General features: G+C 45.2%; 1 protein-coding gene across 1 annotated transcript; it reads right to left on the bottom strand.

Annotated features, from left to right (window-relative positions):
- Window positions 1-2,311: 2,311 nt before the first annotated feature.
- Window positions 2,312-4,486, bottom strand: IER5 (immediate early response 5). Its single transcript, XM_019734162.3, has one exon. It carries the CDS (start codon window positions 4,252-4,254, stop codon window positions 3,286-3,288), a length of 969 nt encoding a protein of 322 aa, XP_019589721.3. The 5' UTR covers window positions 4,255-4,486; the 3' UTR covers window positions 2,312-3,285.
- Window positions 4,487-13,439: the final 8,953 nt, after the last annotated feature.

The following is a 13,439-nucleotide window of genomic DNA, read 5'->3' as shown; positions in this document are numbered from 1 at the left end:
GGCAAGAAGCAGTTAGTACTAAAACTATGGCTTCATTTCTAGTCACACTGAATCTGATTTAGGAGTGTCTGATAACCCCATCCTGGCACTGGGAAGGCTCCTTCCCCGACCTATCAATTAACACGGCTTAAGAAACATTCTATGCCCAAGCAATTCAGGCTAAAAATAACCCTGTGGGCTATTTTTTTTCTCTTTCCTCATCCACAGAAAGCATTTGTATGTCAACAAGATCTTTGCTCCTTGAGTGTTTTCACTCCTGCTTGCTCCTCCCTGAAAATAGAGTTGTTTGACACAATCAGGAAAGTTGCAGGGTTGGTGCGAGACGTACAAAACAGCAAAAGTAGGCTGATGGAACGAAGCTTTGTGACTGCCAAGTGTTCAGAGAAAAGCAGAACAATCAAAGAACCCAGCATTCACTGGATCATTTAAAAGTAGATTCTCCTTTCCCTTCCTTTCTTCCAAATATACACAATTCTTTGACCATAATAAATCTGATTTATACATAGAACTCACTTCTGCATTAACAATACTGAGTGCTTATTAAGTATGAGATACTTTTCTAAGAACCTTAGGGGCATTAAATCATTAATTTGCACAATCCTAGGAAGTAGGTATGATTATCTCAATCTCACATTTGAAAATGTGCAGAGAGATGAACTAATCTGTCCAGGGTCCCTCAGCTAATAAGTGGCAGAGCCAAGATACAAGCCCAGTAAGTCTGGCTCCAGAGCCCATGCTCTAACCATTACATCAAAAGTGCTTCTGCAACAATTCTGTGACAAATAAGATAATGACCTTTTCTGATTTCCTACCGTGTTGTATCTCCCAATCAAATATGTCCATTTACATTCTCTAAATTAAGCAGACACATGGTCCCATGGTCTTAATGTGAAAACAAGGACCAACAGGAACTTTCGTCTCATCCACAACACATCAACTCTTCTACACACCAAATGTTACTCGCTTTCAAATATAAAAATGCACTGAGATAGCTGTTCAAGCATCACAATTACTTTCTAGCAACAGGAAGTGTTTGCAAAATTAAAGCCCTAGACACTTGCTTCAGGTTAAGCAGTCAGCTCTCAATGAATCTCTTAAGGCTGTAACAGAACTTCAGTAGCTAATCTCTGAAAGAAAAACAAGTCAATTTTAACAAAACCCTGATTAGAGAATGTTTAATTCTATGAATATATTATTATGGCGATAGAGCGTATAGCACAAAGTTCCTTATGCTTAATGAATCACTTATAGATTTGCAGAAATAACAAAGCACTGGTCTACTCAGCTGTGACAAGTTCATACAATCAGGACGTCAGGAAGGCCAAAGCACCATTCCTCTGATCCTTTTTGCTCAAGGGCCCTAGCCTTACTTAAAACTTTATCGAATCTCTCCTCAATTTCTCCTATCTTTCAAACACTCTATTTATTCATAAGCTTTATAGGCCAATACCATCAACCGTATTTTAAGACACCATTCTCTAATTGATTTGCTTCTGAAACAGATCAGTGAATAACTTTCAAATACTGAATATCAATTGCCTTAGACAAAAAGCTCTCTTAAGTGCAGTAATTGGATTGAAATAAACAGATGATTTGGCTGTCGTCACCCAAGTGTTCACCATGGCCAAAACACTGATGTCACCATGTGCACGACAAAAGCAAATCAGGAAGTTTTGCTAAATAAGTTTGCTTAAGCCTCCTGGGCCTCCTCCCTTATCTGGTTTGACACAAGCGATTTCCTTTCACTGATGCATTTACTTTCTACAGATATAACAACAGAAGAAAAAAAAAAAAAAACATTGAAAAAGTCTATCCTGACAGTCAACTGGAATGCAGAGGTGGACCTGACCAGCTGGGCGAGTCAGTCTCATCCGTTTCCCTCATGTCAGCTTTTTTTCAATAACAAAGCTGAAAGAGGACCCAAGTTATATAGTTTAGCAGGAGACAAAACGTTGCTTCAAAAGTTGGCACTTCAGCTATTTAATATTAAGTAAGACACCAACAGATTGAGCTGATAAAAAAAATCAAATTGGCCTAATATGACTTTAGAAAAGGTGGCTGGAGTGGCAAGTTTCAAGAAACAGGCAGGCCACTGACATTAGTAACTAGTAGCAGTCCTCTGATCTGGGGGAGAAATCTTAAACGTGTCTCTCTGGATACTACTCACTGAAGACAGCAATGTCCCCAGTCTGTGCTTGACTGATATTAACAACCAACCACACCTTCAATTTTCCAGCCTGGACCACAGTCTCCCTCCTCCCACCCCCCTCCCAACCCAGACAGGTGATGAACAGGCAAGGAGGCAGTGAAGTTGCTTCAAAATATTTAATACGTGTTAGACACGTAGAGTTACATTTTTATACAAAAATCAATACAACGAAGGAGAAAATACTGTACAAAAACCTTGTCAGCTCCCCCAACCTTTATACAACAAAGACTGGAGTCACCATATCTACAAAACCATAAGGTCTTTCCACTTAAGGGTTCTGTCTGTAAACTTTGTTTCATTAAACATTTTTTAAAAGCACTGTGTAGTAGTTCTGAACTAGAGCTTTTAAAAATATATCTTTTCTCTATAAACTCCGTATTTCCAAGCTTGAACTCTTCTGTGAAGTCCGTCAAGCTTTTTTCCCTCTGGGGAAGACAAGGGCCGCTAAGATTCCCCTTTCCCAGAGTAATCACAGGGTATAAACGGTGCTTCAGTGAGAGAGAAAGGTGGGGAGGGAGAGAAATAATACAAGTCTCTACTGCAGGCTAAATCCCTCTAGTCTTAGGAAATCCTGCGAGGAAACGCCACTCCTGGCCCTGGTACCGTTCTAGCTTTCATGTGAGGGGTGTGTGTAAAGTCCCTTCCTGCCCCAAGAACGCATGGGGAACTCCCCGGCCCTTTTCGCCGCTTCCTTCTTGGGGCTGCTGGCAGAGGAAAGTCCCTGTCTGCCCCCAGTCTCCTAAGCCCTGGGGAAGGGGTGATGCATTCCAGAAGGACAAAATAGTCTTAAATCACAAAACAAACTTACAACACAGACATACACAGACACACAAGTGAACGAGCGTCCTCTTCCGATAAGCCTCACATGCCCAAGTCTCAAGTAGGGTCCCAAGAGAGAGGCCGGCACAGCAGGGTGCCCAAGGCCACGGGCAGCGGGCACTGCCGGGCAGCAGCCACAGTCTCCCCAACGCGCTGGGCGCCCACGGTCTCCGGGTCGTCCTCGCAGCTGGGAGAGGCCCAGCCCTCGCGTCGGTACGCCAGCTGCTCACTCTCCTGCCCGCACGGAGACCGAGGGCTCAGAAGGCCACGATGGCTGTGCTCCAGGGGTTCATGTCTCTCAGCACCGGCTTATCGCAGCAGATCTGCCCGGGCTCAGCGGCTTCCGGACCGCTCTCCTCTCCGTCGGCTTCCTCCCGGCCGCCCCCGGGGCTTTTCCGCAGGAGTCCCGAGAAGCTGGAACCGAAGATGCTAATAAGGTTAGCCACGTTCCCGGTCTCCATCTCCTCCTCCTCGGGCGCCGCCCCACCCGATGGCTCCTCCAAGTCCCGGCGGGGCTTCTTCAGCGGGGTCGAGCTGGGCGCGGGGCAGCCCGCCTGGCCTCCGACGCCGCCCGCCCCTGCCGCGCCGCGCTTCCTGGGGCCGACGGGGGGCGGCGCGGGGGCCTCTTCCTTTGCACAGCAGCAGTCACCGCGGGGGGTGGCGCCCAGCGCCCCCAGCTGGTCCTCCCCTCCTGGGGGGCGGCCGCAGTGGTGGCGCGGCGCCCGGGCCACCTCGGGGAAGACTTCCGAGCCTCCAGCGGGGGTCCCGGGTCCTCCGGCCGCGGCCTCTCGCGGTCCCTCCACGCGGCGCCAGACAGGTCCCGCCGCCGCTTGTCCGCCCAGGATAGTGTCCCCGGCGTCGATCCCGGGAGCCGCGGGCTCCGCGTCAACCGCCCGCTGAGCGTCTGGGACCGCGGAGCGTTCCGGGTGCGGCTCGGTCTCCTGCCAGGCGGCCGGGACGGCCGGCGGTGGTGGCTCTCCCCATCCCGCGGCGGGGCCGGCTGCAGGCTCCCCGGGCAGCTGCGGCAGCGCTATCGGGGTCCCTGAGGGACCGGCCAGGTAGAGGCCGGGGCACGGGTCGCTCAGGTAGACCTGGCGGGCGCTGCGCAACACCAGCGAGACCAGAAGGTTCTTGTGCAGCTTGATGCCGCCGCGCTGGACCCGCGAGTTGTAGATCTTGCCCAGGGAGATACTGACAATGCGGTGCGCCTCCAGCTTGAACTCCATCCTGCCTGCTGCCCCTTCACAGGCGGGCGCGGAGAGGAGGGCTGAGCCCCGGCTAGGGTCCAAAAACAGGGAGAGAAATTGGAGGCTGGAGGCGTCAACAAATCCTCCCTAAGACTCCGGAGAGGAACGATTCCTGTGACGCGCTTATTGACCTCCGCGTCCCCTCCACAACAGGTAACTACCCAGTTTTGTGTCCGGTCTGGTGCCTGGTCGCTAACTGAGGGCAGTCCCACTCCCCCGGCGCCTTATATATGCTCCTCGCCCGCCAATCGCGAAAGGCCGCCAACCGTTCCGGGGCGGGACAACGCGCCCTCGTGCTCTACGCGCGGCCAATCGGAGCCCGAGGAGGGGCGCCAGAGCCTTTCGAACGTTAGTCCCGCGGAGCAGACTCTTAAAGGGGACTACGCATGTGGCAAGGGACCGGCGGGTTGTGGAGCGTCTGTGCTCCTAGGGCGGGTGACGGGGAGGAGGCATAGCCACCGTGTTGTTTGTAGGTAAAGAATGTGGTTTGTGCGCTGGTGTGCCAGAACCAAAGCGAGCTAAGCCATTCGGACTTTCATCCGAGTATGGTGGTGGACCTTGCTCTGCAATAAAGTCCGGATCTGTCCTGGTTCACCTCCCCCCGACACACACACACACACACACACACACACACACACACACACACACACACACACGCATGTCCATTTTCAAGGCTGCACACACCTGTAAGCTCCTGGCCAACCCTGACAGAAATGAAGATAACAGCAGAATGCAGCAAGGGAAACCCCCTGGATAACAATAGTACTACAAGATATTTAGCAGATATTAATGTTGTATGAGTCCCTTGCCCCCTAGAGTCACATGCACTCTTAGCAGCCGTCAATTCTAACACGGAATAAAGAAAACGGTGGTTCTAAAAGTTTCTCAGTTTGGGTTGCTTATCAAGGAATCGTGTCTAGGTACAAAGTTACTGGTGTTCCACTAAAGCCAGCATCTGTTATTGTGTGTTCTCTAGATTTTAGAACAAACCGTTGTCACACAGGTTATGAGGAAAGGTGGTACAAGTTCTCCACAATGATTTTTTTCTTCAACACAAGGACTGACCAGCCACCCTTGACAAAAATCGAGCAAGTTCTAAAATTACAAATAGAGAAGTCCTGTGCTCTCATCATGATGTCATAATTTTATTTTGTGTCAAGGTAAAAATATAGGGGAAGAGTGTTCCAGAATTTTCTGGTCAGTCAACAACTTAGCCTTTCCACTGATCCTTAGGACATGGCATTAGGGCAGAATCACCACAGGGTTGGCCAGGGTCCTCGACTGGGTTCCTAGAGGTCAGTTTCAGTTAGTCCCACCTAAGCTCCCCCACAGACCTGCCTGACAACTGAGTGAATAATCTCAGAACACCTTAGTTTCTCCAGCTCTAAAAGGGAGAAATCACACACACACACACACACACACACACACACACACACACACACACACACATCTTCTCTATTATGCAGAAGGGAAATGACAACTAAGCCACAATCTGAATCATAAAACAAAGTACAGCTTTCTCGGAACTGTTGGCCTGACCAGAGTTTGGCCAAATAGTCTATAGACACGACACAGAACACAACCGATTTTACCACAGGCTAATTGATATAAATAAGAGTTAAGTTCCCACAGCATCTCATCAACCTTATAATGAAACAATGTTGAAGAAAATGACATTGGAGGATTTGCCGTATTTAGTTAGAAGAAATACTAGTGAAAAGTGGGCTTGATTATGGCCAATTCACAATCAGAGGCCTCCAAGGGATGTGATGGCTCAGAAATATCACCTATGCCCACAACTTATTGAAGGTGACTGACACACCGGTCCATGACACCCAGAGTTCCTTCCCTCCAGGAATTTGCAGCTCACATAAAGAAGGAGAGGAAATAATAACACAAATAATTACAAAAGCAAGCCTTGTAGTTTGAGTAATAACATGAGAGAAATGTTTCCATTTTCTCTTTCTTTGAGAGATATTAGTTACTAAAAACCACTGATTAAGAGGACAGGCTGGAAGACAAGCTTCTTGAGTTGCAATCCCAGCTCCACATTTTACTTGCAGTGTGACCTCTGGAAAGTTATTTCACCTTTCTGTGCCTTGGTCTTTTTCATCTTAAAATAGAGATAACAACAGTGGCTACCTCTTAAGAGTTTTTGTGAGGCTAAAACAAGGTAACACATGCAAAGTTCTTAGAACAGCCTGGCATATAATAAGCTACCAATGTATTTCAGTTATCAGAATACATCACCCCCCAACACAACTTTGGGGTGGGAGGAGAGGCATGGGGTGGGAGGAGGAACGGAGATGGGAGAAAGAAGTTGCATTTGAGGAGGGCACAGAAAAACCCTGAAGTAGGACCCACAAGTTCCAAGCAGCAGGAGCAACAGAGCCCTGGTGGGGACCATCTCATTCGGCAGGTGTGCCAGACACTTACAGGAGGTGGAAAAGGCTGAAAACAGAGGCTGGTGCTACATGATAGTGGGTCGTGGATGCCTCAATAAGGAGATGGTGGCCACAGGAATCTACAAAAGGTTATTGAGTAAGGGAACCAAAGAATAGATTCTAGAACAGTATACTTAATTATAAAGAGGACCACTTAATCATAAAGCACTTGTGGAAGTTTAGGCAAAGGGTCATGAAGGCCTGAACTCGGTGGAGGTGGCAAGAATGAAAAAAACTGAGAGACAAAAGGAGCTTTAGTGATGACCTGGGATGCCTCCACCCACCTAAACCGGTCACTGATAAAGCCGTCCTGACCCATCTGGGCGGGGCGTATCACCATCCTGCACCATGCGAAACAGTCTCTTTCATCACTGACCTCCTCACTTTCCCCTGTCATGCCCAGGGCCCCTCCCAAACTGTGCTCTCAACAGAGGCAGGAGTCCATCTCATATTTGTAGCCAGGCGATAGTGAAAATACTTAACAACTGGGCAACACAGGCACTAAGCATCAGAGCGGAGTCCTGGAGGCCCTTAGAGGGCCAGGAGTTATGGGAGGCTCCTACAGGAGGGGCAAGATGGCCAGGACGTGGGGCACTCAAGGGGTCTGCCAACTGGCAGGGAAGCCTTTCAATGTTTTAACAACAGGGGTGGGTGGCCGTACCACTGTATACTGAGTGATTACGCATTTGGATTTATGAATCCCTAATAATGGTATTGTCTGCCAGGCACTGCGCTAGTCACTTTACAGGCATTATTTATCATCTGTAGACAGTTCTGAAAATATTACATATCATTATATCCATTTACAGATGAGGAAACTAGGATTTCAAAAGTTTAAGTAATTTTCCTAAAGTCATACAGCGGTAGGCAGAGAGGGTGGGTTTCAACTCTGAACCTATTTAAAGCTTGAGGGAAGGGCTGTGAGGTGCCCCTACCTTATTCTACCTCTTACTTACTATATGACTTTTGGAAAGTGATTTCACATCTCGGTGAAATAAGAAAATCCAGTCTGAGTTTTGCAACATTCCTGTGCCTAGTCACCTATTGTGTAAAATGGGAATAATAAACATACGTACAGTCTCTAGCACCATACAAGCACTTACTAAGTCTAGTTATTGTTATACCAGTGCCTAGCTCAGTACCAAGCACACAGTAGGTACACTGTTAGTCCCAGTTGAATTTTGAATGCGTTTTCTATTATACCACATAGTAGGTGCTCTATAAATATCTGCTGACTTGAAATTGAGCGTGATCACAATTATTATCCTCTAATCCTGAGACAACAAAGTACAACCTTGAGAACTCCTCTTTGGAGGGCCTAGGCTCTTAGGGTCAGCAAGCTTCACCTCCACCTCCCAGAAAAAGTGGGAAGATACAGAACACAGTCTTCTAAACTTTAGGAAGCAGGTAATTGAGAGAGTTTGCTGTCATCAATCTTTGAGATTTTCTCAGTTAAAAAGAAAAAAATAACTAGTAGCACTATGAGAAACACTAGGGGTGTCCGAAGGACAGAGGAAGCAACTGCTCTGTGCTCTGGAAGAAGTGGCCACGCATGTCCATTGGGTCTGGTCTGTCTGTCCATCCCCCATCTTCTCCGCTGGGCACAAGGAGATGAGGACGCTGAGCGCTGGCCACAGCTGTTCCCAATCAGGCCCTATGGGTCCCCAGCCTGGGGATTCCTCTCAGGAAAGGGCTGTCTACCCACTGCCATTGACTTTGTCTTGTTTGCATGACTAGTTGAAGGCTAAGTATTATCATCAGATGGTTGCAGAGCTTGTATTGCCTTAAATTGAGTCTAGTCTATATAAGAACAACGCAAACACACTGTGGACTATACACACAATAGCTCCGTGAGAAGAAACGAGCGAGAAGGGGGTGGGTGAAATAAAAACATCTGCACTGTGCCTACCTCTCAATGTTAGAACATTTGGAAATTTTTTTTTAAGTCAAAGTAGCTCATGTGAGTGAATAGTGATTTGTATGACATCCTGAATTGTTTAGGGCGGAAAGCTCTATAAAACTACATTGTTAGCATTCTACGTAAGCAATATGCCTCTTGCTCCTCTGAGAACACACAAAATCCACTTTTTCATTCAACCTTTTCTCCCTCAGTTCTGGCACATTTTATATCCTTTCTTTCCTCTTGACTGCTCAGCAACTATAGAATTTCTTTATCTTCAAATAGCATTTGACTAGGGGCGGGCACGGAAACCTGGCTTCTTTCCTCCTCCCCATTTCCTTTCCTAAATTATTACAGCCCCACCCTCCTTCTTGTCCTAAATGTTGTGTCTTGGTTCAGAAAGTCTTAGGTGGTTCTTAGAATAATCTTTGTCATACTGTGCCTTCTTTAATACTGCAAAGGAAAACAAATTCCTCAATAAGTAGAGCACTTGGACTCATTCACATGGACCTAATACCCTCTCAAGCCACAAACTGAGAAAACACTACCATATAAAACCCCAGATCTGCACTGTTCAATGCAGTAGCCATTAGGCCCCTGTGGCTCATGCACCTGAGGAACTGAGTTTTAAATTTCCTTTAATTCACATCTAAAAACGAAAACAGGATATATAGACTCCTTTTCCTGAAACCCAACTTTACTGCCATATTTTTGAAGTTTGAAAATTTAGCATTGGGATTGACGCTGTAATTGCAAAATCCATAGCAGGTTTCAGACTTAGTATCAAAAAGACAGCATAAAATATCTCATTAATATTTTTAGAATGGTTACATGTTGAAATAATAAAATTTCAGATCTACTGGGTTAACTAAAATATATCATTAAAATTAATTTTAACCTGTTTTTTTTTAACATGTGGCTCAAATTATATTTTTTATTATTAAATTTATTGGGGTGACAATTGTTAGCAAATCAAATTATATTTCAATTGGACAACACTGCCCTCGGGATAATAAAGGGATAGGGAGGTGTAGACATATAAATATGCATGAGCATATTGTGAGCAATTAACAAATGTCCTTGATTAGAGAAGAGGGAAAAGGAAGTTAAAAAAAGAAGGAAACCTAAAACACTTAGATAGTTGTGGAGTTGAGGAGAAAGTCAAAGAAAAATACAGAGCTAACTAGCCAGCAGAAAGTCCTTTGTAGAATTGAGAAGTCACCACAAAAGTAGAGAAACACAATTCTACTTATCTGAATATGATGACACAGAAAGTACCGCAATCTCACTTTTAAATTCAAAATATAAACATGTAAACTTAAATTTCAAAGAGGCGGCACTCACTGGGATAGCGTCATTCTCGAGCATTGCTAGGGTGCACTCATTCGTTTCTATTCGGGTGTCCATCTGGAAGTCGCAGGACCATTTGTTTTCAGTGTGCCGTTTTCCTGCACAAAAACCTTCTGTGGTTCTCCATGACCTTCATGGCAAAAATCCAACCCTCCTGCCTGGTCTTCTGCGCAGTATACAGCACACTGTCAAAGACAAACAGCCTCGAATGTTGAACAGAGCCTGGCTCCTCACCAGCTACGTGTGGGCAGATTTGCAGGAGGTCTTTACCTTGTAAAAGCAGGAAGTAGGACTAAATCCGTGATCCTCACACCAGGGCTGCACATTAGAATCACCTGGAGAGCTTTTAAATATGGAGATACCTGGGCCTCACCCCAGATGTCTTAAATCAGAATCTCCTGGGTGAGACTCAGGCATTGGACTTCTTTCAAGCTCCTTGGGTGGTTACAATATGCAGCCACGTTGCAGAACCAGTGGACTAGGACTGATTGTTTTAGGATCATTTCAGGTCTGAAATTCTATGCTTCTCCGAGTCGAGGGAAATCTTTCCAACCTTTCTCCCACTCTGAACAAAATAAATGCCCCAACTCTGCCCCATAGGTCTAATCAAGAGTGTATGTCTCATCTCCTACTTCCTCAACAGTATGCCCTCTCCCTCCTGCCCAAATTCTGTACCACCACTTCCTCCAAGAAGCCATTGGTATTTACAGCACTCACTTGGACTCACACACTCTCTTTCATAACCTAACAGTCCTTTGTTACTTAAAACCACAATATCACTCATTATCTTCTGATAACCCTTATTTTTGTTTTGTATTTTATTTAGTCGCATGTTATTTAACTTCTGTGTAGATATAGTTCTCATTTTCCAGGAACAATATACAGTTCTCGGAGATGCTACATTACACTTTTTTGCACCCTGCCTCCTCTACACCCAGAACCCTGAATATTGCTAGGTACATAACAAGGGATCAGTAACTATTTGATAAATAAATTAACTAATGGGTTTCTTGAGGCTAAAATATTCAAACCCAGCCAACTTGAGCATAAAAAAAAAGTACTCAACATAAGCTATTCCAGTGGCACATTCACCAAACTGCCACTGCAAATACATTTCATCTTACCCTAGATCATAATTATTCATGACCCTAGGCTCTACCATTTCCCTATAAAAGCTATTTTTCACATAAAACAAGTTGATTTTTGATAGTTTGCTTTTCCTGCTATTCTATTTACAAATGTATGATTCTAATACTGAGTAATTGCTTGCCTACTCAGTTCTGATTCAACACGTATTTCAGGTTAGTGATGCCCTGAAAACCCCACTGGGTGTCAGCACCTCATTTGGGGGCAACATATATCATTTGGCCAATCGGAAATTCTTGCCTTGTCTCCCCACTTCCCTTCTAATTGCTATAGCTACTAGAACAAGTTCTAATTCATCAGTCAAGTCCATTTTAGATCCACATAGCTCATCTAAATTCTAACATGAATGCTCATTCAGTTTGAAAACCAAAAAATCACTAACCCATTTCATGCTCATTTTGACTAAGCAAATTCTGAGTATTTATACAGACACATCCTCCAGTGTAAAAGGAAGTTAAAGACCTGCTGTTTAACCAGGAGCTAGGGTGTGGATTAGCAGATTTATGTTTAGAAGGCAGTCTGAGCTCTTTTGAGGAAAAAATGACTGTAAACTAGGCAGCACGCTTACGTCCTTCCCTGCATCGCTATCATTTATAAAGTTCTCCAAGTCCAGTTCCACTTAGAATAAGGGATAATTCCTTTTGGTAATCCCTGAAAATACCAAAAGATCATTTTGGAAAAAAAAAAGTATCCTTTAAAAGTGAGGGTGTCAAATATATGGTGATGGAAGGAGAACTGACTCTGGGTGGTGAACAGACAATGGTATTTATAGATGATGTAATACAGAATTGTACACCTGAAATCTATGTAATTTTACTAACAATTGTCACCCAAATAAATTAAAAATAAAAGTGATGGTGGACTAGACATCCTTCCATATGAGAATCAGTCAAGGGAGAAAAACTAACTACAGGTAGTTAACTATAAAATGTTCTTTGGCCATTGTCCATTCCTGTCTTTAAAGATTTTGGTTCTAAGAAGCCTAAGATTTTGTTTCTCAGTCTTTCCCCATCCCCAGCCAAGGCTGACCTAATGCTTAGGAAGTTTCAGAGTGTGGTGGGGCAGAGTCCCAAGGAGGCTTTTTTCAGTTTGGCCCTTTCGCTGTTTGATTTTGAATTTGTCCACGCTGTGATGGTGTGAGCGTGTGTCACCATGAGTGTTCCTAGTGGTGAGTCTCGGTAGAATTGTTTTCCAGTGTGTCAGTGGGAGTGTGTCAGTGGGTGTTGGTGGGAGGGGCATCGGCTTAGTCATTTGGGCTGCAGGGGGTTGAATAAAGGCAATGATCCAAATGGACCACAGGGCCCCTGAGGTAGCTTTTCTGTTATGAGGGGGAGTTTGGGTTTGTTTGTTTTAAGGTTTATAAATGATTTTTAAATTATTGTACTTTGCTAGGTTTGGGGGCCAATATTATTATGTTTGTCATGTGTTTCCAATTGCGTAGAAGAATTAGGTTTATTTTTTAAAAAAACATTAGTTTGTGTGCCTGTGCTTGAGGAGCAGCAGGAGCCCTTTACCCCCTTCCCCTCTCATGGATGGGAGAGTAAAATAGAATGAAGGAAAGGGTACGGCTTTGCGCCCTATTTTTTTTTTTTTTTTGCCATGAGATCTAACTAAACTGGAAGGGTTTGACAATTAACAATCCTTCCCACTCAGCTGCTGTTTCTCAAAATAGCATCTCCTTTGCTGTCAGGGTAGATGGGGGACCTTCAGGGGAAGAAGACACAAAGGTGCCCCCTTTATGAAGCCTACATCTCTGTGAGATCTTGAAGGCAGAGGGGAAAACCCAGGGGATTAAATTAGCAGGCAGCCCAGGCTCCACCTGGAAGCGAAATAGATAATAGGCTTTAAAGACAGGAAACAGCTTCGTGCTCCAAAATAATAATTTTCAAAAGCAACACATGATAGATGCTGGGAAGGCATTTTTCCCCTCAGTTCATAATTTGGAAGCAAAATCGCTCTTTGAGATGCAGCTCAGTGAATGAGTCAGGTCTTCTGGTATTCCTGCAATTCTGCTCACCTCACCCCATGTTTGGAAGGACTGTTGCAGCCAGCCCTTTCAACCTGACTCCTGCGTAGGTACAGACATTGCTCAACACCAGGTCTGGAGAGATCTGATTAGGGCTGGTGTTGTCTTTTCTTCATCATTTTTTCTTTTTTCCCCTTCTTCTCTGCTTTGTCCTCGTTCGTTCTTGCTTCCCTTCCCCATTTTCTGCTCTTTTGGCCTGCCATTTTTACCTGTTCCTCTTCCTTTTCTCTGAATGGCTGCCTTCACACTCCCCCATGTCAATTTGCTCTGCCAGTCCAGGCTCTCTGGGGTCCTGAAA

The sequence above is a fragment of the Rhinolophus sinicus genome, chromosome 11 (genome assembly GCF_057876585.1).
Source record: "Rhinolophus sinicus isolate RSI-liver-muscle chromosome 11, RSI-T2T, whole genome shotgun sequence".
Taxonomy (NCBI): domain Eukaryota; kingdom Metazoa; phylum Chordata; class Mammalia; order Chiroptera; family Rhinolophidae; genus Rhinolophus; species Rhinolophus sinicus.
This window is presented reverse-complemented; position numbering and strand designations above follow the sequence as displayed.